At 44.9% G+C, this 23,756-nt stretch overlaps 1 protein-coding gene across 1 annotated transcript in view; it reads left to right on the forward strand.

Annotated features, from left to right (window-relative positions):
* The first annotated feature begins 5,740 nt into the window (after positions 1-5,740).
* CLIC4 (CLIC family member 4) overlaps positions 5,741-23,756 on the forward strand; it is a 32,147-nt gene continuing 14,131 nt past the window's right edge. The window contains exon 1 of the mRNA XM_087760992.1: positions 5,741-5,907. Within this exon, the coding sequence (XP_087617118.1) occupies positions 5,836-5,907 (72 nt within the window). The 5' untranslated portion in view covers positions 5,741-5,835. The remainder of the gene's footprint in view (positions 5,908-23,756) is intronic.

Raw genomic sequence — 23,756 nt, forward strand, 5'->3', positions numbered from 1 at the left:
CGCCTTCACCAGCTGCACAGGTTTGGCAACCACCCACGAGCAGCAAGTAGCCCCCTTCTCTCCTTCGAGGGTTTCTCCCATGCTGGAAGCTTTGCTGGGGAGCTAAGAACATCAGCAGTGTCTTTACTGAGAAGAAAAGAGAGAGTGGTTTGTGTTTTTAAAGGCGGCAGTCTTGCAGCAAATTGGGATGGATTATCAGCTGCCTACACCGATGATATGGTTTTGGCTCAAGCAAGCATGGGCATAAAGAGGTTTTGATGTTGGGTTTTTTTTTGTTCTCTGATGTTAGCCTGCACCCCAGAGAGAAAATACACTGGCTCGGTGTCGTTACTTTAATTGGCCCGATCCTCTGCAGATGCCATTTGCAGGCTGATGAAAGCTGGGGAAGGGGCTGGTGCCTCCGCTCTCTGCTGACACCCGAGCAGGCAGGAGGGGAGAGCTGCCGGTGCTGCGCGCTGGCTTTCGGTACCACCGCTCCCCCCGGGCTCTTGAACAGAACTTGCAGACCATTAAAAAGCCGCAGCAAATAGCATTTCTTCCGTTTAAGCCTCGTGACAGAAGGCAGTCCGCAGTGTTGAAACCCAGCTGGGAGCCGCTGGGATAGAATGGAAAGAGCTCGTTAGAGGAGTCCCCAGCTCCCCACAACTCTCAGGCTTTTCAGATAATAGAAATTCAGCAGGAAACCTGGGTGGTGGCACTTGATTGCTGTGCTTCAGGGTAGCGTGGCTGATTTAACCACTTCATCAGCCAAAGCCAGGCAAACTTAGTGTTTTGGTTTTGAGAGAAGCAGGTTGCGTAGTCTTTTTTTCTTTAACCAAATCACGCTATCAGTCCAGCTCTTTGAATCACCAGGGACCAACCTTAAAAGAAAACAGCCAATGACCTCAATTCATTTACTTTCAGGTAACTTCTATACATAAGGGTGGGGAAATATAGATTTTATTTAAGCAGGCACAGAAAACAGTGTATTTTTTTTTTTTTTCAAATAACTTCTAAAACCAGAACTGCAATAGATTTGGGGATTTTCTTGAAGAAACTCCAGGTGCCCTGGTGCGTGCGTGTCTGTGCGGTGCCACTGCAGGGATGTGTCCCAGGCTTCCCAGTGCCCGGACTCGGCTTCCAGCTCCCCGCACGCTTAGCTGAGGCTTGAGTTCTGCCTCTCGGTCCTTCCCAGGTCCCTTTCTACAAAAGAGTGAAGCTGAAATCTTTGTTTCCTGATGCTCACGGTAGAGAAAAGGCCAATATCTGAATTTTGAAAGTAGGGCAGTGAGAAATACACGGAGAGGTGATGAGAGGCATGGCAACAGCCTCCCGCTGAAAGAGGAGAGTCGGGCATTCAGTTACTCGGGTTGTATGTGTGGCCCTGAGAGCCAACTTTCCTTTTCCCCTCCTTGGATATCACCTCCAAACGCGGGGAAATGCCAAGCAGTTTAACTTTCCCAGTGTTTCAGCGATGCTAAAAGAAGCGAGGTGAAAACCCTGCCTGTGTCAGCGTTCCCGTAAACCTGCCCCCGCCGTGCCTCAGTGCAGGGGACCTAAGGCAGCCCAGGGAAACCTGCAGACAATGCCTGCTTTGTCCACCTCCCTTCTCCTCGGGCGCCGTGAGATGCTGAGTCCAAACATTTAACCACAAAACGCATTAATTACCGTCCAGCTCCCTGGGGTAAGGCCCATATGCCAGTAACCAGGAAAAAAGCGTGCTATTGCATGGAAAGTACATCGATTGTTAAATGACTCCAAGCTGCAATTACCGCCGCGAAAAGTTCTTGATTAACATTTCCTAGAAACATTTAGTCCTCCAACCTCTGTGCTTGGAGCGGCGTTCACTTGGACCGTGCAAAAGAGGTGCGACCCAGAAATTGTGGGATGAAGTCAACTTCCCACATAATGATAGGGGACGTGTCCTCTGCTCCTGTAATTCTGCCTCAACCCACAGCAGAGAGCTGGTTTCCACTGTATTTTTCACCAGTGTCAGATGTTAACTCCGGGTCCGGTTCCACGCAGCGCTGCGTGTCTTCAGCTGCTCACTTAAGCGCCTTGTGGGACCGGCACCGTGAGCCTGCAGTTAATGCTAAAATTTGGCATCCGCCCCGGATGAAAATGAGCTATCTAGGGACAGCTGGCTGGGAGTTACAGCTAACTGCAAACAGTCTGACACAAGCAGAAGTCTGAGTTCCCCCGCACTCCCTGTAAATCTGGCGGGCTAACACCCTCCGAGCAGCTTCAAAAACAAACACTGCTCAACGCAGGGGTAATAAAACACGAAGGAGCAATAGCAGCGGAACGAACCAGTCCGTCCTAGGTGGCAGGGGATGGATGGAGCCCAAAATCTCGCTTGGTGTCTGGGTGGGAGGCTTCAGGGCGTTGGAGCTTATGGGGTTACTGTGCTAAAGGGGCACCATCAGAGCACCCGGGAGTCGCGGGCTCTGGGCCTGCGGTCGCTGCCCTTCCGCTTCAAGTCTCCGGGGAAGGACTTTGCAGCATCCCAGCCTGCAGACAAGCCCGGGAACCCGAATTAGCATCGGAATGAGAATGCTGGTATTTTTAAACCAGGGCGTGTCGTTTCTGCCTTTCTTTTAATAGGTGTCCGTGGGCAGGTTCTTCTCACAGCTTCATCCACTATTGCTTTAAAGAGCTATCACGAACCCGACTGCCAGGCCAGGCGCTCGCTGCCAGCCGCAGCCGGCACTGATGGTCCAGCGAGCTGCCGTGCCGCATTCTGCCTTCCAAACCGCGCTCAGCGCCCTTTCTTCTTGAAGCAGTTTAATTACGCTTAAGAGCCGGGATGTTCATACGGCATGCGATCCCGCTGAGCTGCAGCACGACCTGCATGCTGAGCTCCTCCAGCGCCTGAAAAATTCCCCTTAGAAATAAAGGGCCATTTCTGAAACCCGGGGTCCACGCGGCAGCAAATTCCACCGGCGGAACGTGCACAGCGAGGGCCGGGGTGGGAGAGCGCTTGCTTTGATATCTTTAACATCTGATGCCTCCAGTTTCAAAAGCACTTGGAAAGTTTGAGATGGAAAATTGCTGCAGAAAGGCCAAAAGTGCCAGAGAAGTGAAACAATAATACGCTGTTTTGCTGCTCTGCCAAATGGAAATAAGCCTTCTCAATACAGCATAAAATAATATAGAGGGAGTGACCTACTGATCTAAGTATCGGTGGGGGGCCAGAATCGCTTTGTTCCGACTGCCTGACTCGGTGCAAATTTAGCTTTGAATAAGTCACTTTTCTGACTCATTCCTCGCAGCTGTAGAAGGTGGGTAATGCTCACTTCCCTACGGGTTGTTAGGAGGACTGGTTATTTATTTTGTAAAGCTTGGGCAAATTAATTCTAAGTATTATCGCAAAAAAAATCTTCCAGAATAACAGAAGCAGCAATTACAGAACTAGGAAAGAATCGAGAGCTTTCAGTGTTCAAAACCGTTCTGAGCACGGTTAGAGAAAGAGGTTTCATTTGAATGGGGAGGATGAGGGATTTGGTAGGTGCCAGCTGGAAACCGGGAAAATGTCATCTAAAAGTGAAATAAAAGATATTAAGCAACAGACAAGGCTGGTGCAGCTGGATATAAATGAAATAAGCTAGCTATTAGCTGCTCTGCAAGATAACAGCATGCGCACTCTTTTGTTAGAGAAGAAATTCAGTGGTAGTGAGGAAAAAAATGGCCCTGGCAGCTCCTTTGTACGGCTAGGAAAACATAAAAAAGCCCAGAGTGCCTCGCAGACCTCAAATTTGTTGCTCTACACCTACCTTTAGCGGTGCCGTGGGAGAGCTATTCCTTTGTACTAAAAACACTGCCTTTTGAAAAGTAGCTAGTTCTTTGCTTTGGGGAGTCTTGTAAAGTATTTCAGGTTCTACAAAACCCCGTGATTTTGAAACTTTTGGCAGAGGAGGATGGTGAGGCACAGAGAGGAAGGCTGGGTCCTCGGCTGAGAGGGGTATCTGGCTCCGCGTTCCTTATCCTGGCACTGCTCGGCCCCGGTTCTGAGGACTCGGCGCTTGCCTTTCCCCGCAGACACCGAGCAAGCGGCAGAGGGTAACAGCATTCCCCTGCCAGCGTGCTCCAATGGCCTTGCGATAAAAGCCCCCTGTTACCAGTTCCTGAGCCTACTGGGGACACTTGGTCCAACTGGTGCAAATTTCTCTCTCTGCCCTGTGGAAAAAGCGAACATAAAGCCCCAAAACTGATGCTTGCGGAAGGTCTCCGTGACAATCCCATTTAAGGGAGATGTTTCTCCCTCCCCTCTATCCCACCCACGTTCCAATGACGGTGTCCTCTGTGGTACAGGCTGCGATTAATTTAAGGGCAATTATTCAGGGAGATTCCTGGACAGGGCTGAACCGCACAGTCCTGCCTTGCTCCCGGATCGGTTTGGTTACAGTGACACACCGATTTCCAATTTAGGCTGTCCCGCCCCATGAATCAGAGAGATTCCTTGGGCTGTCTGTAAAATACACAGAAACGAGTCTTGCACCGACTCCCAGGGAGCGCGCTGAGCTGAGGAGGGCTGCCAGAAGCTGTAGGGATGGGAATGAAAAGGACTTGGCCACATTGGTTGCCCAGCCCCATCAGCACCGGGAGAGGGGCTGACAGCCGTTTTTCCTGCTCTAGATGAACAATTCAAGGGCATTCAAAGATAAAATTTGCGTAAAGGCATCCAGTTATGCAGAGCTGAGGGTAGTAAAACGCCTGGAGAGATACGAGGTTTTGTTATTAGCAGTGAATACTCTGTTGGTAACCTTTTCATCCCGAGCCATTGCCGGCTGCACAGATGCATTTGGGTACAAATTACAGGGAGGCTCGTCGCAGCGCCGGGTCGCGGGCGGCGTTAAGGCGGAGAGCTGCGTCTGCAAGGCACCCGGTGCCACCGCGGGCTATCCGCGGCCCCAGCGCATCCTCCCCTGGGAACGGCTCTGCCGAGACGGTCCGGTGCAGCTGCGAAAAATAAAAAATGAAAATACGAAAAATAAAAAGTCTGAGCTTCTGAAAAAAACAAGAACAACGGCAGGACCGGGAGCGAGGGCGGGTGCTGCCGAGGCATAAAAGCCGCTCTGTTCCCAACGGCTTGGACTCCGCAGGCACGAAGTCGCATGGGGAAAATGTGATCGCAGGCTGCGCGCTGCCTGGTGCTATTTTGGTGAAAAGACTGGAAAGGGCAAACGGTTTAATTTCGTTCCGACGTTTCGCCCAGTTCTCCTGCGCATTTTTCTGTCCAGCTCCGCAGTCCCTGACCTTAATAGCGAGCGAGAAACTAGGCTGGAAACACTCCTCCCCGCCTCTCGAAATAGATTTTCCCCCAGCCAGGAAAGAAGCTATTTCTACTGCTCTGGCGCAGACGCCCGCGCCCGGAGGGGTCGTGAGGGGGGAAATTTCTAGTTTTGATGCTTTTCCCCGCAAGCGAGGCGGGCTGAGGCGACGGCGGGGACACACACACACACACAAGACCCCCGCCCTGGGCCTGGCAGCGCCCACAGGGCCGCGGCCTCCGCCAAGGCCGGGCCCAAGCGGGCCGCTCCCAGACGGTAGCTCACCGGGCACCGCACCAAGAGCGGGCACCGATCGCCGCCGGCCTCCCCCCGGGGGGTCTCCCCCGGCCCTGACCGCCGGGGACCCCCCCCCCCCTCCTCAGGCGGGGGGCGGCCATGGCGGCCACCGCCCACCTCGGCGCCGGCCCCGCCCCTCGGCGCCGGCCCCGCCCTCCGCGCCGGCTGGGCCCGCTGGGGCGGGGCGGGCGCAGTCGCGCGCAGGGCGGGTGAGGGGAGCGGAGCGGCGTCGCCGTCCCGGCTGGCAGCGGCGGGCGAGGCGAGGCGAGAGGCGGGCGGAGGCTGAAGCATGGCGCTGTCCGTGCCGGTGAACGGGCTGAAGGAGGGCGACAAGGAGCCCGTCATCGAGCTCTTCGTCAAGGTAAGGCGGGGGGGGGTCCCGGTCCCGGTCCCGGTCCCGGTCCCGGTCCCGGTCCCGCCTCGGCGCCGAGCGCGCCTCTCCCCCTCAGAGCGCGCGCTCCGACCGTTGGGCGCCCCCTCCCCCAGCCGCCGTTTTCCCGCCCGCTCCCGCCCCGGGGGCTCCAGGTTTCCCTCAGCGACTCGCTCGGGGCCGCTCCTCCCCGGCGGCCGGGGGCCGCCGCCGCCCCCGGGACACCCCCTCCCCCCCCCCCCCGCCTGCCGCCGGGGCTCCCCCCCCGCCGTGCTGGGCGCCGGGAGCCCCTTTCAGCCCCCGCAGATCCCCGGGGGCGAGGCGGGGCGGCGGGAGCGCGGGGCTCGCTCCCCTCAGGGCGGCTCCGGGCCCGGCTGTCGGCGACGCCCCGTCGCTCGCCGCGGTGCGGGGCGGCCGCGCACAAAAGGGCCCTTCGGCGGGGAGGCGAGGGCGTGCGGGGGGCCGGGGCTGAGTCAGGGCGTGCGGATAGAGCCAGCGATAACGCGGACCGCGAGTAAGTCACTTTTGAAAAGTGTGCCTGCCTGCCTTTGCTGGAAAATTCCTTCCCGAGAGCAAATGGTGCAGCTGGTGCAGAGCAGGACCCTGGGCATCGGCGGCAGAGGGGAGTAACTTGCTCCGGGCGCCGCAGTACAGCACCTTCAGCTCTCCGCATTGTGTGCCCAGCTCTGCGCAGGAAGGTGGCAAACACACAGTTACTCTTCGCTCAGTCCCCTGCCTGAAAAGTCTGCTCTCGTGGCAGAAACCAAACATGTAAATGCATCACCGGTTTTTCTTCCAAACTAGAAGAATGAGCATGTGTTCCAGTGCCCTTATCTGGCCAAGATACCATATGGTATCCCCACATGTTTTGCATTCACGTATTGCCGTATGATGCAATATTTTGCATCCTCCAGGGCTCTACTGATGCAGCATCTTCCTTTTGCTTCATATCAAAAGTGCAGGGAGTAAATGGTGCTGGTCTTTTTTTTTTTTTTTTTTTCCTGTGCTCAAACTTTGAATAAAGCTTCTGTAGAAACAAAGTATTCTAATTTTTCAGGTGAAGTTTCTTTCTGTTGCAGTAAGAAAATAATGGAAAGCCTTCATCTGAGATCTTGGGAGTTGCTTAGTATAAAAGCTGTGATGACAAACAGAACGATTTCCAGCAGACTAGGTAGAGCTTTGCAAATAGGTTATTAAGTATAGATTTTATTTATTAAATGATACTCTAAAAATACCGAATTTTTCCTGTTTTGGACTTTTTGGTGGTCTCAAGAGGCAGTAACGGGACCCAGGGAAAGCATTGCAGTGGAGGATTCCAGACCTGATTTTAGTCAGAATATTTAGGTTCTTAGTGTAGAGGTTAGAACTTACTAGTACAGCAATTAAGTTACAGATTACTTGGAATTATTTATAGCGGTACTTCTTTAATATAACGTGCCAACTTATCATCTGTCCTGAAGTTCATTGGCCGATTTTTCTTATTTTTAAACAAATCGGAGCAGTGATGGATGGCAGAAGGATTTGGGGGCAGGGGAAGTAAGCTTTGTGGGTCTGTTTAAAGAGGATATTTCATGCATGAGGAGTAGCGTGGAAGAAGGTGTAAAATCAGTTGTGAGAAAGATGTATTGATTCTGATTAAATCGGTATTGGACCAATGAAGATGTGAGACTGTATGAAAGGGGAAAAGCAGAGAATTTTTCTGACCCTCTCGGCTGAAACTTTATTGGCCTGGATTCGGGATTATCAGTGAGTAGTATCTCCCTCAAGGAAGCCTTTTCCCAGTGCTATGAATGGCTGCTGCAAGCTGTATACTGTCTGCCTTTAGGATAGAGTTCAGGTTAAAAAAGAAGTTATTCTTGTCTGCCTTCATGATCTTCAGGTAAAGGTTATTTCCCTGTAAAATCCAGCAGAGGAAGAACACCCCCCACCCCAGCAGACCGACCAAAATAGTTGTTTCATCTGGGCGTTGCTGCCTGTCCCGCACTTTATTGAAGCTGTTAAGCCTTATTGGAACAGTGGTTTTGTAAAGCTAATAGGAGTCTCGTTTGCTACCTGTCCCATTAAGATGGTCGCTTCATAAAATGCAAGCAGAATATTTATGGTTATTCAATAAAACTAATAGCGTCAGTCTAGAAGAGCGCTAGATTTTGATTTAGTCATTTTTTTCCCCTGTAAAAGGGAAGCTCAGGTTCTGCTTTTGTCTGTTGCACAGTTTTCACCTGGTTACGGGCGCAATCCAGAAAAAGTCTGAAGTTACTGAGGGAACGTTAAGAGTATTTTGCAATGTAGTTCATCACTTTTCAAACAGTATGTGGGGTCCTGGTTCTACCTGTGCACTGTTGGTTAGCGAAGCTCTTAAGATAGAGGTAGTGGAAGGATTTCTTGACCAAAAAAGAAATCTCTGCCAAATGCCTGCAGCTGAAGGGCGGCAACTGTATGACCTGCATGCAAAGGATTGTAGCAGCCAGACTAAAATGAAACAAAGGTATGGATTAAAGCTTGAGAAACAAACCTGTGAAGCAGGAGAAACTGTTTGGCTTCATGCCCAAAATGTTGGGGATGAATCTTATTAAGTTGTGATCAGTAGCAAAATAGGATGGGCACGGCACGGGGAGGAGTGCACACGGGGTTAGGTTTCAGTTATGAATAACTGCATAGGGCTGTTTGTCACCAGCAAATTGCTTTGATTTATTCAAGAGGACAGTGTATCAGTCTGCTGTAACTTGTATTTTCATAGTCTGTGATAACCTAGGTGCAGAATTAGGATGCTTAGGTAAGAAACCGTGTTACAGTGCTGAAACTGAGGTGAATAATCTGGTTCTTGGTCTCACAGAACGAGTAGCTTCAGCAGATTTTTCATTACAGTGCTGGTGGGCTGCCTGCGGTCTCTTAAACTGAGTGTAAATATTTTTCAAGTCTTTCCTCTGAGAGCTGATTAGGGGAAACTAGTGATGTATCTGATTTCGTTTAGTTTCCTCACGTGTTTGCATGTTTCGTTAATGAGGGAGGCCCACTTCCATTGTCTGACAAGAATATTTTTATATGCCCTAGTGGCATTTTAGAGTAATGAAGACTGCATTGTAATGAACGTGCACGCAGAAACTCGAGCGTTGTGATCTGAACACAGCTCGTATAGGCCGCTTGTAACAGCTGCAATGTAGTTGATTGTGTGTGGATTTTTATTGTAAATAAAAAGTGTGGTGGACTGACTTGGTCAAATAGAACCATTCATCTGTGGAAGCCACAGGACAGAGCTTACAAAACTACTTGTGCAGTTCTTTAAGACAGCGTGCAAAGGAGACGGGGATGGAAGCTGCCCAAAGCTCAGCCCTTGGTGTTCTAGAGCGCAGTCAGTGATTGCATTCTTATAATAGCAAGGTGAAGACACAGGTGATAAACAAGTTCGGTGTTAAAGAAACAACAAACTCAACAAAAGAGAAGTTCGTAGTCTCGTATCTGCTGGTGTGAGATGGGCTATAGTAGATGTAGGTAACCATTAAGGAACGTGCTCTCTTCTTCAACTGTGTAACGTGCGTATACTTGCAAATTAATTAGACCTTGGATTTCTGGCAGCTTTCAAATAAGATGTCATTGCGAAATGGGGCACCGGTTTTGAAAATCAGATAGTGTCTGCTATCTGTTTACCTGTGAATGGTACTGTCAGTAGAAAAAAAGCTGTGATTTCACATTTAATAAATACCCTACTCTAAATCACTTCCAATGATAGTAACAGAAGCTTGCCTACATCTTTGTATATCTGAATTAAACAGAAGTTTGGCAGGTGAACTGTTTGGAACTGTTTGTTTTCCGAGAATTAGGTCTGTGTTGTTCAGTTAAATGTTGGAGCCCCTGGCAGGAAAGGGCTGCGTGCATCTGCATCTCTAGCAGCAGACTTGGTACGAGCTCAGGGCTGGGCCAGAGGAGGAGTGTGATCTGTCTGAACTGCACGTGTTCAGCTCTGCCTTTGTCTTGCGTTGCTCCTGGCCTGTGAGTATCCTTATGTAAGCTCTGATGTGTCACTCTGGAGTAGTATCGCTGCTGCATATTGGTTTATAACAAACCATCCCTTGATCTTGTTTGCCATCATTGGTTTTCTCCTTTTTTTTTTTTCCCCCCCAACTACAATATAGCTGTAAAATTAAAAGGAACATCAATATAAGGACATAACAAGACTAGAGACATGCAACGTTGCTTCTCAGAGATAGTCTCGTCAGGGGCAGACTTGTCACTTGATAATCTTATTAGATAAGTCTCCTCCTTACGTACCAGATCATCCTTTGGCGGTTTTGTTGTAATAAACTCAGCACCTGAGAACTTTCTCAGTCTGCCTTTGATAGGTGTTTGGTATAGATAGCAAAATTTCACGGGTGGCTTATTTCTTGTGAGCAAATACTGGAGTATTGTAAAGGATCCCTTTATAAACTGAGGCATAACCATCTTGGCGTATCCTGTGCTTAGTTGTTATAAATCAGGCCTTTTCCTTCTTTGGCCAGCAAACTATATTCCTTTAAATTCTGCTTGGGAAAGCTCTCATAGCCAGTAATGTCCTTGGCTTTTTGATTTGAATCTGATTGCTAACACAGAAACTGGTGCGCTTGGTACAATAGCGTTTAAAAATACAGAGATGGTCTCAAGTGTAAATGTTAATTTTTTTGCAAAACATTGGAAAGTAAGCTTGCCAATCATTTTCAAACGGATTACACAGATGAGTTAGCTTTTCCTCGGTCAGAAATTGCTCCTGAATACACTTCAACAGTAATGGTTTTATTCGCTGGCATCTATCCTCCCCTTTCCAATGATTAACATCTAGACAGCTCAGTTAGATTGTCGAGAGAACTTGTGTTTTACTGTGCAGCTGAAATATGTCTAACACTTGTGCACTTTTCCTCCTTTCCCCACGAAGTGGTCTGAGAACTGGCCAAGTTCCTGAATTTCAACTCACTGCCCTTCAGAGCCTGCGAATCTGCCGGCTGGGATCGTGCGGTCATCTGCTGTGGTGCTTCTGAGTCATTTGCTCCGTGGTGCACGCAAGTGCTGTATGCCATAGATGCATTCTTTGAGCATGGATACTGCTATAAAAGACAAATCTGTCCTCACTTTTCCCAGATGGGAAATGTCTCGGGCTGTGCGTTGAAGGGGAAAGAGAAGCCTGTGTATCAGAGCACATATTGTGGGACAAACTTTAGGGGCTGGAACCGATCAGAAGTCGGGGGTAAATGCACGTCAAGGATCTGAGCAGCCTGAGTCTTGTTCCTGATGCTGTTGCGCGTCAGTCTGTGACGGTCTGGCTGTGCAGTAAGGAATTCGCAGGAGCAGGGAAGAGCATATTTAACGCCAAAGCTCTTGTGAAAATATTTGAGAATGAGAATCCTCTTAAAAGAGATGTCTTGTCTGTACATAAAGATAATTGATTGTTGAGAAATAACATGTAGATACGAGGAATGTTTATGTAAACTCAGTGTTAGGAAGTGGGCGGGAGGCTCTGCTAATCTTTCAGTGGGCAGCACTGCGACAGTATTAGCATCCTAAGAAGTTAGTAATCATTGCCCTCCCAGCCTGAAGTGACTCAGTGTCCCTGTCTAGTCTTTCCCTGGTTATCCTGACCTAATCTTGTGGAAGGAAAGAGTGAGGAAAGAGAGTTCTTTATTTGAAGAGTATTACCGTCTGTCTTCTAACGTGAATAGGGTGAGCAGAGAAATTGTTGGTTCTGTAGCTGAACTTGTGGATTTTTGAAGGCTGTGTTGTCTCAGAAATCCATGTTTGGAAGAGTCTAGTTGGGGAATTCATTGAACTTCTAGCTAAACAGTAATCTTATGTACTTTGGAAAATGACTTTTGTACTCTGAGGTTGCAAGTTTGATTTTTAAAAAGTGTACATTAGTTAAAAGGGACAAAAAGAACCCTGGGCTGTCGTTGTTTTCACACCAATGTGAGCGTGTTCAGATTCTCTCTTAAATGAGACATTTATTGCGATGTGACTAACACAAGGCTACACGCTTTTATAACAGTGCCTAAATCGGTTCCAAGTTCTGGCTGGGCTGGACGTGCCACTTAGAAATCCGCAAGAACTGCTTTTAAGACTGGATAACTGTACTTGGCAGTAATTGGATTTGTTGTCTTTTTTTTTTTGGGAGATGTTCTTTTTTGCCCTGCACCTGATAATCAGCTGAGCAGTGCAATTCTATAAAACCCTAACTGAACAGTGTGGGAGAAAGTAAGGTGTTTTTGTCTGCCAGTACAGACGCTCAGTTTGTCTAAGACAACAAACTTTAAGATGGTGGTTGGTTGCAAGTTGACTGTCTGTGGAAAAATAATTCAGATCTGTACTTGTTATCCATCTAATTTGATTTTTATCTTCAAAGTTCTTTGTAAATAACCCATAACAAACAACTTATTGTCCTAATCAAGTTCGTTTTTTTTTTTTTTTTTTTTCTTGCATATTCTTCACTTCGGAATGATATAGTTTCATTCTTAAAATAGATGCTAGGTACTCACTCGGTGCTCGTTTGTTGTATTAAGAGACTGTGAGCATTTTAACAGTTAAAACACCCAAACCCAAAATCATTGTGTTGCCTTGATATGAGTTTAAATAGAGCTTTGACTTCAGGAGCTTTAAATCCTTTATTTAGAATATCTTTTCCTAAAAAAGATAATAGTTAATTTTTTAAAACTTGTTTTGAGTTGTTTGTTTTTTCTAATTCAGCTCAAACATGCATTTGTGGGACAAGTCTGCTTTTTAGGGCTCTGAATGCTGTGTTTGTTTATGCTGAAGTGAAAAATATAAGCTGAACTGCTATTAATTACAGATGTCTTTGTGTGCAAGTTCTCCGAGAGTTCAAACTTATTCCTTGTATTGTTGCCTAGACAAAGGGCAAGGAACCTTACATGAGGAAAGGAAGTGACTTAGTTCTGTACACTGAATAGCCATATTAGGTATAAACTAAATATAGGAGTGTAATCCAGGAGTGAAGTCATATCTGTATATTTTCAGGAGGAGAGCTAATGACATCAGTCAGTGCTACTGGACCAGCTTCAGGGCTTTTTGGCTCCGTTAAAGCATTACTATTTTGGCTGGAGTTCGATGGTCTGTACTTTGGAGAGCTGCTTTTCTTAAATAAAGGAAATAGTTTTTTACGTGGTTTTGTCTAAAAATAAAATCAAAGCGAGTGTAAGTATACTTCTGTAGTCTTTCAGAGCGATGTATTAGCCGCCCTAGTGAGACATGCTGTACTGGAGCTTAATGAGATAAGGCAAAATGTCCCGAGGGAGGAAGTTCTGCTCTGCAGCTGAAGAACTTGGATACCATCTCCCGAGGGATGTAGAATACATTCATAGAGGTGCCTTTCAGTAACCGAGTCGCAGTTCGGCCCTGTTTATCTTATCGAGGTTTGTTACAACGGGATCACTTTGTTAAAGGTGTTGCCACTGGAGGAAGAGGGACGGAAGAGAAGAGATGCCAGGCTTCTGCTGTTAATGAATAATTTGATTTTCCTGGGTCAGGCTGGGAGGTGGTCGTGTGCGTGGCTGACCACAATAATCCCACGTTTTTGTATTCACACCATTAAGCTAATGTCTTCACTGAAGAAAATGGTGATTAGTATTTAATGCAGGTTTTGATTCTGACTCTTCATCTGATTCTCCCAAAGGGTGAACATGGGATAATTTCTTTTCTCCAAAGAACTAGAAGCGCTTAATTAATTTCTACTGAGTTGTGAACTTACTTTAATACATCGTGAAGATCCCATAGCTTTTTGCAAAAGCTTTGCAGTGAGAATCGGGTAGCAATGAACAAGAGTTGCAGGAAAGTGGGCAAGACAAGTCTGCTAATTATTTTGTTAGGAATAGCATCACAGGGCTAAAAATAGCATCATCCTAAAATGGCCAGTTGCTGTTACAGTCAAAGGTCTAACACAGTGGTGGCTTATCAGAAAGGTAATGACTTAAGAGGCTACTTGCATGGGCTGATAAACATTCCTTTCCCTGGTTTAATGGCCAGATCTCAAGTAAATGCAGGGAGTTCAGTTCAGTTTTTTTCTTTTGAAGCTTTTTGAGTTTACAGGAGTTTCAGCTGGTGTGGAAGCTGGACTGATTACAAATTGCACAAAGATGATACAGCTTGTCGAGAGGCAGTGGTAACTAAGGCTGCTTTTCCCCTGGGTGGGGTTGATGTCAATGAGCATATAGAAAATACAGGCTAATCATCGTAGGCTTTTTGTATTTGCAGTGACTTCCAGGTATGAGCACTGGCCTTATACTTTGTATTCTATTTTTTCCCATGTTTTTTTTAAAGGACTAGCTATTTAAGGTAGCGGTGATTACCTAAATTTTTCCATAGAACTAAAACTGGGGGGTGGTGCTGTGATTGTTATTTGAGAGTTTTAAGTCTAACTTGATACCGTGTTACTAAGCTTTTTAAAGTTCCTTTATAAAGGTCAAATAAAGGGGTTGCACTAATCGATATAGGTCTTATAAGGATCAGACTGTGATATAGGTGCTGTAAGCTTAGTTTGGTGCTTTCTGAGGTCAGTTGGCTTCACTTTGGAGATGAATGTACATTCTTCTCCCGGAAAATATTTTCTTATTTTTAGGTAGCAGATAATGAGTTACGTGCTTATCTTGTCACTTCCTTTATGAAAAAAGTGACTTTCTGAGTTCAAAAGCAGTTGAAAGGTATTGGGGAAACTTGTGGTGGAGGTTAGTTAATAGTGACAGGAGAGAACAAGATTACGTAGAAAAGGCATGATGCAGCGGTAGCGCCCTTCTTGCGCTGTCTGTGATGCTGCAGGCTCATCTACTGGCAGTGCACAACGTGAGGAACAAAGGTGAATTTGAAGGAATAGCTATGTAAGGCGCCAAACTGCTGGCCTTTGAGGTGATGAGGATGACGTTCCATGTTTTATTTAGAATCTTCTTAATATTGTGAAAGAATTGCAGGAGTTAGCTTGCTTGTCAGAGACATTTAATAGTGTGAATAAATCTTCTTAATGGTTGCTACAAGCTTATTTTGTTCTTAGACCGAATCTTTAGTGACTTTTTAATGTATGCTAGCAGGAAATGAGTAGGATAGGTTTCAGAATACCTTAGACAGCTTTGTTAAAAAGCTGTGCTGCGGTATCAGCTGCAGTACGCAGGACCTGTGCCTTGACGCGTAAGATACAGGCAGCCTGAAGCTGTCTTGAGACTTGCCTTTGCCACTGTCTCTTTTAAGGGATTGACATGGATCTTTCAATGTGCAACAGTTTTCTATCTGTTAAGAAAAACGCCTAAAGGAGAACGAGTTGGTTCATAAACATGACAAATGTCAGCTGCAATGAGCACTCAGAACTGAAGGAACTTAAATATATGTTAGATACTGAACAGCTTTGCCAGATGTGAATTCTACCGTAAAGACAAGGTCAAGACCAACCTAATCTGTGAGCCTAGCAGTACTGTCGTGGGGAAATATTTTGAGTCTTCTTTATTCTGTCCTCTTCCTGTGTGTGTTTTGTTTTGTTTTTTTCCTTTATGAGGTGGTCCAGACTCTCCAGCTGGGGTCCACGTCACAGTTCTCTGCCTGCATGGCTGTGGGCTAGTAACGTCCTGTTAGACAAGGTGTGTGTAGTAGGCACTTTCCAGGCCTTTTCCATTCCTCTTTCCCGTGGATGTGGTGACAGCAGCTCTCACTGGCTAATTCTTAAAGCCAGAGGATGTTTGTGCAATGTTTATGAAGCGTTCATTGCTTGCACGCTCTCATTGGTAAGCCTGGGGGCAGACGGGAACAAACATGCTGGAAGGGTTGACCAAGGTTGCCGTTGGGTTTGTGCTGGCATAGCTGTTCTGTTGATGTATTTGAATAATAAGAGCCTGAGATTTTGTTTACTTCCATGAGTTTGCCTATCCTTATAATAGTGTTCTTTATATTTTTCTATTTTAACATCTTTTTTTTTTTTTCAGTACTCCTTGTTTTATACCTACCAGGGTGGCTGAATTTGAAAGAGAAGTATCTTGTAGCAGCATGTGTCAAGTATCTGTAGACAATCTTTCAATATTAAGGTTAGAGTCGCTTGCTCACTTTCAGTGCTACTAAGACAATGAAAACGAGTGTTTTCACTTCTTGTGTGTCGCAAGCAGTGCCTGCTGCTGCCACTAGCTGTAGGTTTCCAGTAACAGTAGTAAAATGTTTGATCTGTATTGAAACATGGCATGAAGGTCCTTCTCCTATTCTGAATCTTTTGCAGGATGAAATTGTCTTTCCAGCTGTGGGGTTTGTTTTGTGTGTGTGTTTTTTCCTAGTTCTCACCTTCCCTGTCGGTTGCTCATTGTGGCAGGGAACTTCTTGAGGCTCTCGGCAATATCAGCCTCATTTATTGTAATGTGCCACTCTTGCGCATTGGAATGGTCTGTTAAGTTTTGGTCTGCCTAGTGGCATCAGGACACCCCACAGAGACAAAAGCGTTCACCGGTAAGTTGGGGCACTAGCTGTCTGCCGTCCTAGAGAGGCAAGATAAAAGGTGAACTGACAGGCGGAAGTCTCCCGTTCGTCTTGCCATCCCTCGGATTAAATCTGGTTGAACCAGATTTAGTTAGCATCAGAGTTCAGGGCTTGACTCTAGCTTGCTCCCTGACCTGTTCCTCCCATAAAAACACAAAACACCTCCCTTCTCAAACTAACAAATCTGAAAGCGTGAGAATGAATTGAATGCTGTGTATTGCAGACAACACTTTTTCAGTCCCGATCTCTGCAACTTCTACCTTGTCACCCGTTTTCTTCTTTTGAATGGTGCTTCATTAATATTTGAGACATTGGGACCCTTTAAGCTGTGTTTTGGCTTGCAGAGGGAGTGCTTACATACAACATCCCTGAAGCTCATCCATCTGCTGCCTGGACAGAAACACAAAACGAGCGGTGTAGTGGCACCCCGCGGAGGGGGCGTTTGATTGGTGTTACACCCAATACTGTTCTAGTCCTTTCCTGGACGTAATTCTTTACATCTTATCTGAAAACACTGTGCAATAAATGGCATGGAATTCTGTTTATTCAGCTTGGCAAGATAAAGGTCTGAGCAGACGCTGCAAGGATTTGCACTGATATTACCAGACCATGGTCAGTATTCATGTGTGGAACATTAAACCACTCCTTTCTGTATTCTGTATCGTTTCATCTCAGGAGTTTTGAATTGCTGCATGTTTTTCGCTTGAATCACTTTGTTAGTTTACCTTAAACCATTTCCTCTCAAAACAGTAATCCATATAGGGTTGTTATTAATTTACTCATGTTTTGAATGAGCTTACTGTTTGTGAAACATGCAAGAGTGAGTGTTACCTGCTGTTTTGAGGTAATGGGTATGCATCATGCTGTTTTTCTCATGTAGTTTTCCCAGCAGATTTTTTTTTTTATTAGAACTGAGATACGTTTCAAGATTGCAGAGTTCAAAATTTGACCGTACCCTCTGATTTTCTTTTTCCCTGATCTGTTTATTTGTTGGAACATTAATCTTCTAGACTTTGCAGATTGCAGATTTCTTATGCAGGGGCGTGGGGACTTCCTTGGTGGTATAATCAAATAGCTCCAGTAGTTGTCTTTGGCAAAAGGTATTCTGTGAGATACTTCTAAAATGCGTTTTTCCCTCTTCATCCAAGCTTTATTTTTTCCCGCTTCTGATATGTCAAATCTGGGAGAGATTCCCTTGATAGTTTTGGATCAATTAGGAAATGATCTTCTAGTGTTCTGCCCCTTTCTTTTGTTTTATTTACATAGACAGAGACTGAACTGTGTTACATTTCTCATCAGATGCACTTTGACTTTACTGTTATTTCTGCAGTCATCTGGTCCAGTTTAGGAACCTTGTAGTGTGCTTGTTTTAACTGGTTGCTGTTTGAGACAAGTTTGCAGGCTGTTGGGACCAAAGATTTCTAGAGTTCTGTTTTACTCTGAGTCCTTCAGATCTACACTATATAATAAGGGCTTTCTGTCCTTTTAAGTGTTTCTTTGCTTGTCTGTTTTTCTTGTTAGTCTTTCAGTAAACTTCAGCACTACCTTGGTTAAGTAAATACATGCAGGTTCTTGTGTTAGGAGTCAAGTTCATTTTTATGCAGCTGTAAAGACAAACATTTCACAATTAAAATGGATTTTTTTTTTTCTTTCCTTAGCTTGTTTAGGTGCTTAAGCAGATGTATGATTACTTATACTCTCTGGGTTTTTTGGGAAAAACAATCTCATTTGAATGAAATCACTGCTTCAGGGGAAGAGAAAGGGAGGAGGTGGCTTCCACGTTGGCTGGACCAGCTAAGCTCAATCTTCCAGACAGTGGGATAAGTAGACTACTTTTCTTTTTTTTCCCCAGGTAGCTGGCATTCTTACATGGGCTGAGCTACTTGGCGTTGGGAATTGCCAGTAGTTTTATTGTGGCTATGATAAACCAGATTGACTTCTCAGTGAGCATACTGATTTGTTTTACTGCCTTGTAACTCTCTCATTCTTATTTGGACGTACTTTCTTATTTAGGTTTCTTTAAAAAGTAGCCCTGTTTGTTTTTCATATAATACCGTAGGTTGTGTGTATGCCCAACTCTTTCTCCATGTCACATCTTACAGTTCACAAGGTCCGTTTTGCTGCTGTTTCAGAAGATTTTTAGTTACCGTCAGTTTGTGGAGGGTAACACAACTTTGTTCAAGGCAACTGAATATCTTTAGTTTTTTCTTACTGCGACAAATCCTCTATGGCAGCTGTTAGCGTTTCAGACTGCTTGATGGCATCTCTAGCATGGCAGGAGTTGGCCGTGGGTCACGGTCAAGTTAAACACTCTTTGGCAGGGTACTTTCCCGGTAAATTAAAGCCAGGCTCTTCAAAGCTCTCGGTCAGTATAATCCTTAAGCAAAATACTTAGAAGCGTAAAACGCCACGTTTCCTTGCTGCGTGTGGTGGTGGACTTTTTTTTCCTGTCTGGTCCTAATCCATACAGGTGAAAACCTGGCATTCAGTGAAACATAGCTGTATGATGATGTTCTTGAGTGCAGGTCCTTCAGCGGATGATGGTAGCTTGATTTGGTAGTGATAACTGGAGATTAGCCCTAACGGTAGGAAGGTTGGTGTTATTTAGTCATAAAGATTTTTAGACTGGTTTTAGAAAGAATTTGTAATAAAAACTCAAAGGTTCTTGGTATAGAATGAGTATAATCGTGTTGAATTAACAAAGAGTCTAGGCTGACGTTAGTATAGAGAAGTCAACATTTAGTATTTTTGTTACTCTGATGGTGATGAGGATTAGACCCTGAAGATATCCTGGGATATTGTGGCCTGAATTCAGTGACAAGGCAGTGACAGGTTTCTGGCTTCTAATAGTGGGCTTAAGCAACAATTGTATATGATTAACTCCCTGCATGACTAGTCATGTAAAATTGCAGAATATTCTTGCAGTATTAAAGGTTTCCAGTTTACTGCCAGCACAGCTCTATTGCAGTGGAGAAAATGAGAGTCGGAACGGACTCTCGCAGAAACACCTACCAAACTCGTCTCCCTCTGAAAAAAACCCGTGTGTGATTGAAGGAGAATAGTGTGTTGCATCGCCAGCACGGTGTTGCTCTTGATGACTGGTTGTAACCGATCTGTGCTGTAGCTCTCGGTGCATCAAATGCAAGAAGAGATAAAACGGGCCTCTCAGGCAAGCAGTTACATAGCAGAATTCCTTGGCTCAAGAGCACTGAAGCCAAAAGTTTCTTGGCATTCTGACTGCATTCCTTTTCCAGTATGTGCTCAGAATAACTTGGGACTTTTTGGAGCAGAAGTGGGACAAACGTTTGAATGTAGACGTAGAAGTCTATGCTTAGTTTAGCTGTTCGGCTGCAGTTTTGAAAATGCATTAGGTTTTGTTCAAAGCACTGTATGTTAGTGGGCTATAATCCTTTTTTCTGATTCAAGTAATCCAAGAAGCCTGTCTTGCTTAAACAAAAGCAGATGCTATTCGTCATTTGTTCATTTTTGAACGTTACGCTTGTGTTGGGAGACAAGCAAAGTTTTGGTAAAAGTTACAGCATAAATGCATTTGACCTTTTTTGGTCCTCATTGGTCGCTTTAGGTTTGGTATTGGTTTTGGCTTCGGAAGGTGGACCTTAATGACAGCCACAGTTCAGTGCTATGCCTCGCATCTTAAACAAGTTTTCGTTCAGTTCTGTGACTTAAAAGTAGCTTTGCTTTGGGTTCCAGGTGGGCTAAGATTTCTTTTTTTTTTTTTTTCCCCTGTAGTACAATAAACAAAACTGCCTTCTGAATTTGAGTTTGGTTTATTTCAGTTGCATTTTTAAAATTTTCCACTGGGAATAATAAAGCTCCGTGGTGGAATTATATCATATGAAAGAAGACATGGGGTTTAATCCAGTACCCTAACTTTCTTTCAAACTGTATTGTTGTTCAAGCTGATAAATTTCAAAGTCTGTCTGATACAAAAATATTTAACGTCTCTCAGTCATTAATTTTTGTTCCTGTGCCCTTGGAACTTTGTTTTGCTGATGGAGTGTCACTGCTTTTCCCTATCACATTGACAGGTAGCAAAACCTGGGCAGCCAAAGGCTTGGTTGATGTTATAACTAATTCCTGAGTTCAGGAAAAGCCCTGACGTTTTGTAATATCAAATCTTTGTGTTTGGTTCTGTCTGCAAAAAGAGTCTATTTTGTGCATAGGGGAACCATTTTGCTTTTTTTATCTGATGCTATCACCAAAAGTATTTTAGTTCTCGGCTTCTGAGGAACTTCTTACTTTCTACATCTGGTGATGGATCATAAATCTTTAAAGCTCTTAATCAGCCCTCTGCAATAAGTTTTTTTTAAAGTCATGTTTTGCAACTTACAAATTAGCAAAGTGACTTGTAAAAATTAGCTGTCGTCTTGATGCTTGCCTAGTGTCCATTAGGACGCTATTCATGCATTTTCAAATGCTGGTTTGAAATTAGGGGAGCTGCCTAGTGCTTGTTTAACTTAACATCCTCCTCGGGAAATGCCTCAATGACATTTGTTGATGTTGTGGTACTGAAGCTAAGCCTCTGGACTTCAGTTGGTGCTGAGGATCATCTGTACGTCGATGGCAGGCCGTTGCATCCCAATGATTCTTCCTTTGGTTGCGTGCCTCTAATTTTTTTTTCTGTGCAAAGGTTCCCTTAGTCCATATCAGATGAGATCTCTGGCAATGTGTGTCCTATTGCGCCAGCTCTGGTCTCTGGTTTTGAGGTCAGAAGTGCTAAATAAAAGATGAAGAGTGAGGAGATCTCATCCTGGCTAGGTCACGGACTGGCTCCCGTACCGCGGCTGGCGCGAGCAAAGCAGGCTGAGGACCTGCCGAGCGGGGCAGCCAGCGGCAGATCCAGAGTCGCTGGAGAGCAGCAGCGTGAGCAGTTCCTGCGAGGTGCCTCAGGGTATGGCTTTATGCTCTGAGGGTGTTGCACGTTGGTCAGTGCCCACATGCCTCCTTTTACTTTCGAGTAAGCGTGAGGTAGCGTTTCCAGCAGAGGAAGCGAGGTGAAGCTTGGCTGGATGGGGGCAGGCACGCCTGCGCTGTTCCTGCAGCATAACTCATGCTTTGGTTTAAGTAGCGTTGTTGACCTTGCCATAAAACTTGAAGACTGAGATCAGTTCTGAATCAAAGAATTGCTTCTACTTCAAAGTGCGAATTAGCCTGGGCAGTACAAAACATATTTTCCTTAGATGGGATGAAGTGTTGTCTTTTTCAATATCATTTTTCAAAGGAAAATAAGACCTTGCATGTGGCAAAAAAAAAAAAAGTAGATGAGTATAAATCTACATTGGCGTAATTTACCTGCAGGAAATGTCTGTTCCGGTGTAAACACAGTAATGTAACTGTAGTGGAAAATTCTGAAACGTGCACTGCTATCTGGAGGGATGGGCATTGCGGTTAAATATTAACGTCCATAAAAGCTTACACCTATTGGAAACAGACTGTAGAGTGAAGTCTGTCTTCATGTAAGCATCTTGTCAGGGAGGAACACGTTAAGCCATATTGTAGCTAGAAAAATCTTTACAGCAGTTACGTGCACAGTAGAAGACTGTGGATTGAGCTCATATAAAGCAAAATGTCCAGAGTAAACTGACTGACTCTGTTTTATCCTCCTTGTAGGTGCTTTTAGAATTTAGTTTCCCTGAACACTGAGAAGTCACATGCCAGCTTTTAAGACAATCTAGTGTCATTAATCTGCTGCAAGTGTTACTTCACTTTCCAAAGATAAAGGAGGCAATTTGTAATTTACGGCAGAAAGACAACTTCTTTTTTCTTTCAAATCTTCATTAATGACACTAATAAAGGTCTGAAGAAAAATGGCTCTATTCTCCACAGCAAAGGATTCAGAAGGATGGTCAGCTCTGACAGGAGGGAGATTTGCAGAAATGAGACCATAAGCTTGAGGTGACATAAACCAGTTTATGAATCCTCATATCCTGATATTTCTCAACAACTATTAAAGGAGCATTAGCCTTATCTGCAAAGGCACCATGAGTTTTTTTAAAAAATAAAATAGCTTTCTTGAATTTAAGACAGTTTCACTGAAAAATTTTCTGTTTTCCTGATCTTTGAAAATCCTGCTGTTGGAAAATGCTACTGTTACTCCTCTTAACTTTCAAAGTCTTTCTTCGTTCTCCTGAATGTGGCCCTCGCTCAGTGGGAACTGGCAGAGAACAGATGAAAAAGCAGTTGCTTTGCATGAGTGTCTAAACCTTTCTCTAATTAGTTCTGGTCCTAAAGCTTAGTTCTCTTGTGATGATACTTTTTGTTGGCTTTTCTTCTCCTCCCTCTTTCCCAGCCCCTCTCGCCCCCTCTTTTTTAAAAACACTGGATCTCCACCAGTCACTGTTCAGGCCTTGTGTAGCTGTGCTTCCAAATACCCTGTGCTTAGTGAACCTAATTGTTTTGTGTCATTTCCCTGAAGGGTACAGCCAGCATATCCTACAATATGTTTTAAAACGGCCTAGGGAACAGGTAATAGTAATGGGGAAAAAGTTAGTCAGGTTTTGAGAATTGTACTCATTAAAATTATGCGTGGAAGTACTCTAATAATAATAAGCAAAATCCTTTGAAACTCATCTGATGTAAAGTACGTGTCAAGATAATCTGACATGTATGGCGCTTTTAACTACTGAACTAGTTTTCTTTTTCAGAGCGTTGAATTTTATAACAAGATTCAAGGTTTCACATGTCTAATTCTAGCCCTAAAACTAAAGTTTTCCAACTCAGCAATACATACTTCATTGTCAGAGCAATCATGAGATGCATGCCATCACTGGGTGCCCTGGAGTGGCTTGCTGTTGCTATGTAATGGACCTTTGTTGTGGTAGGACAAAGACTTATTGATAAATTGCCTATAAAAAGTGGCTTTGGGATATTACTTTATTGTCAGTGAAGTCTCTATGTACTTAGTTATGTCTTTCCTTACAGCACCTGCAATACAATAAAGATTCATAGTTCCTGGTTGCAGTTGGCTCGCTGTAGCACTGCACGGTGAGAGATATAAGCAATAAGCTTGAAGATGACTACAATTAATTAGCTATGCCTTGTAGAAGAAGGAAAAAAGAATAATAAAGAACAATATTGACATTGGAGAACTGCCATCAAAAGGTGTGGCTGCTCAGACGAATATGATTAACTGCCCTTTCTTGACTGTTAAGAGCTGTTGGATCACCTTCAGTGTAAAGGATAACTTATTTTGGTGTCTGAAATGTTGTTTTGATACATTTTGTGAGCAGTCGTTAGAGGACGTGACAAGTGAATAGGCTAGTTGACTTCATAAATGTGCAAATTTCACTGTAATAAAATCCTCATTAGGTCTGCAGCAAAAAAATCATTGGAAGGTGCAAATATTAAAG

Source organism: Nipponia nippon, unplaced genomic scaffold (genome assembly GCF_047370975.1).
Source record: "Nipponia nippon isolate SJK-2023a ecotype South Korea unplaced genomic scaffold, ASM4737097v1 scaffold_23, whole genome shotgun sequence".
Lineage (NCBI taxonomy): Eukaryota > Metazoa > Chordata > Aves > Pelecaniformes > Threskiornithidae > Nipponia > Nipponia nippon.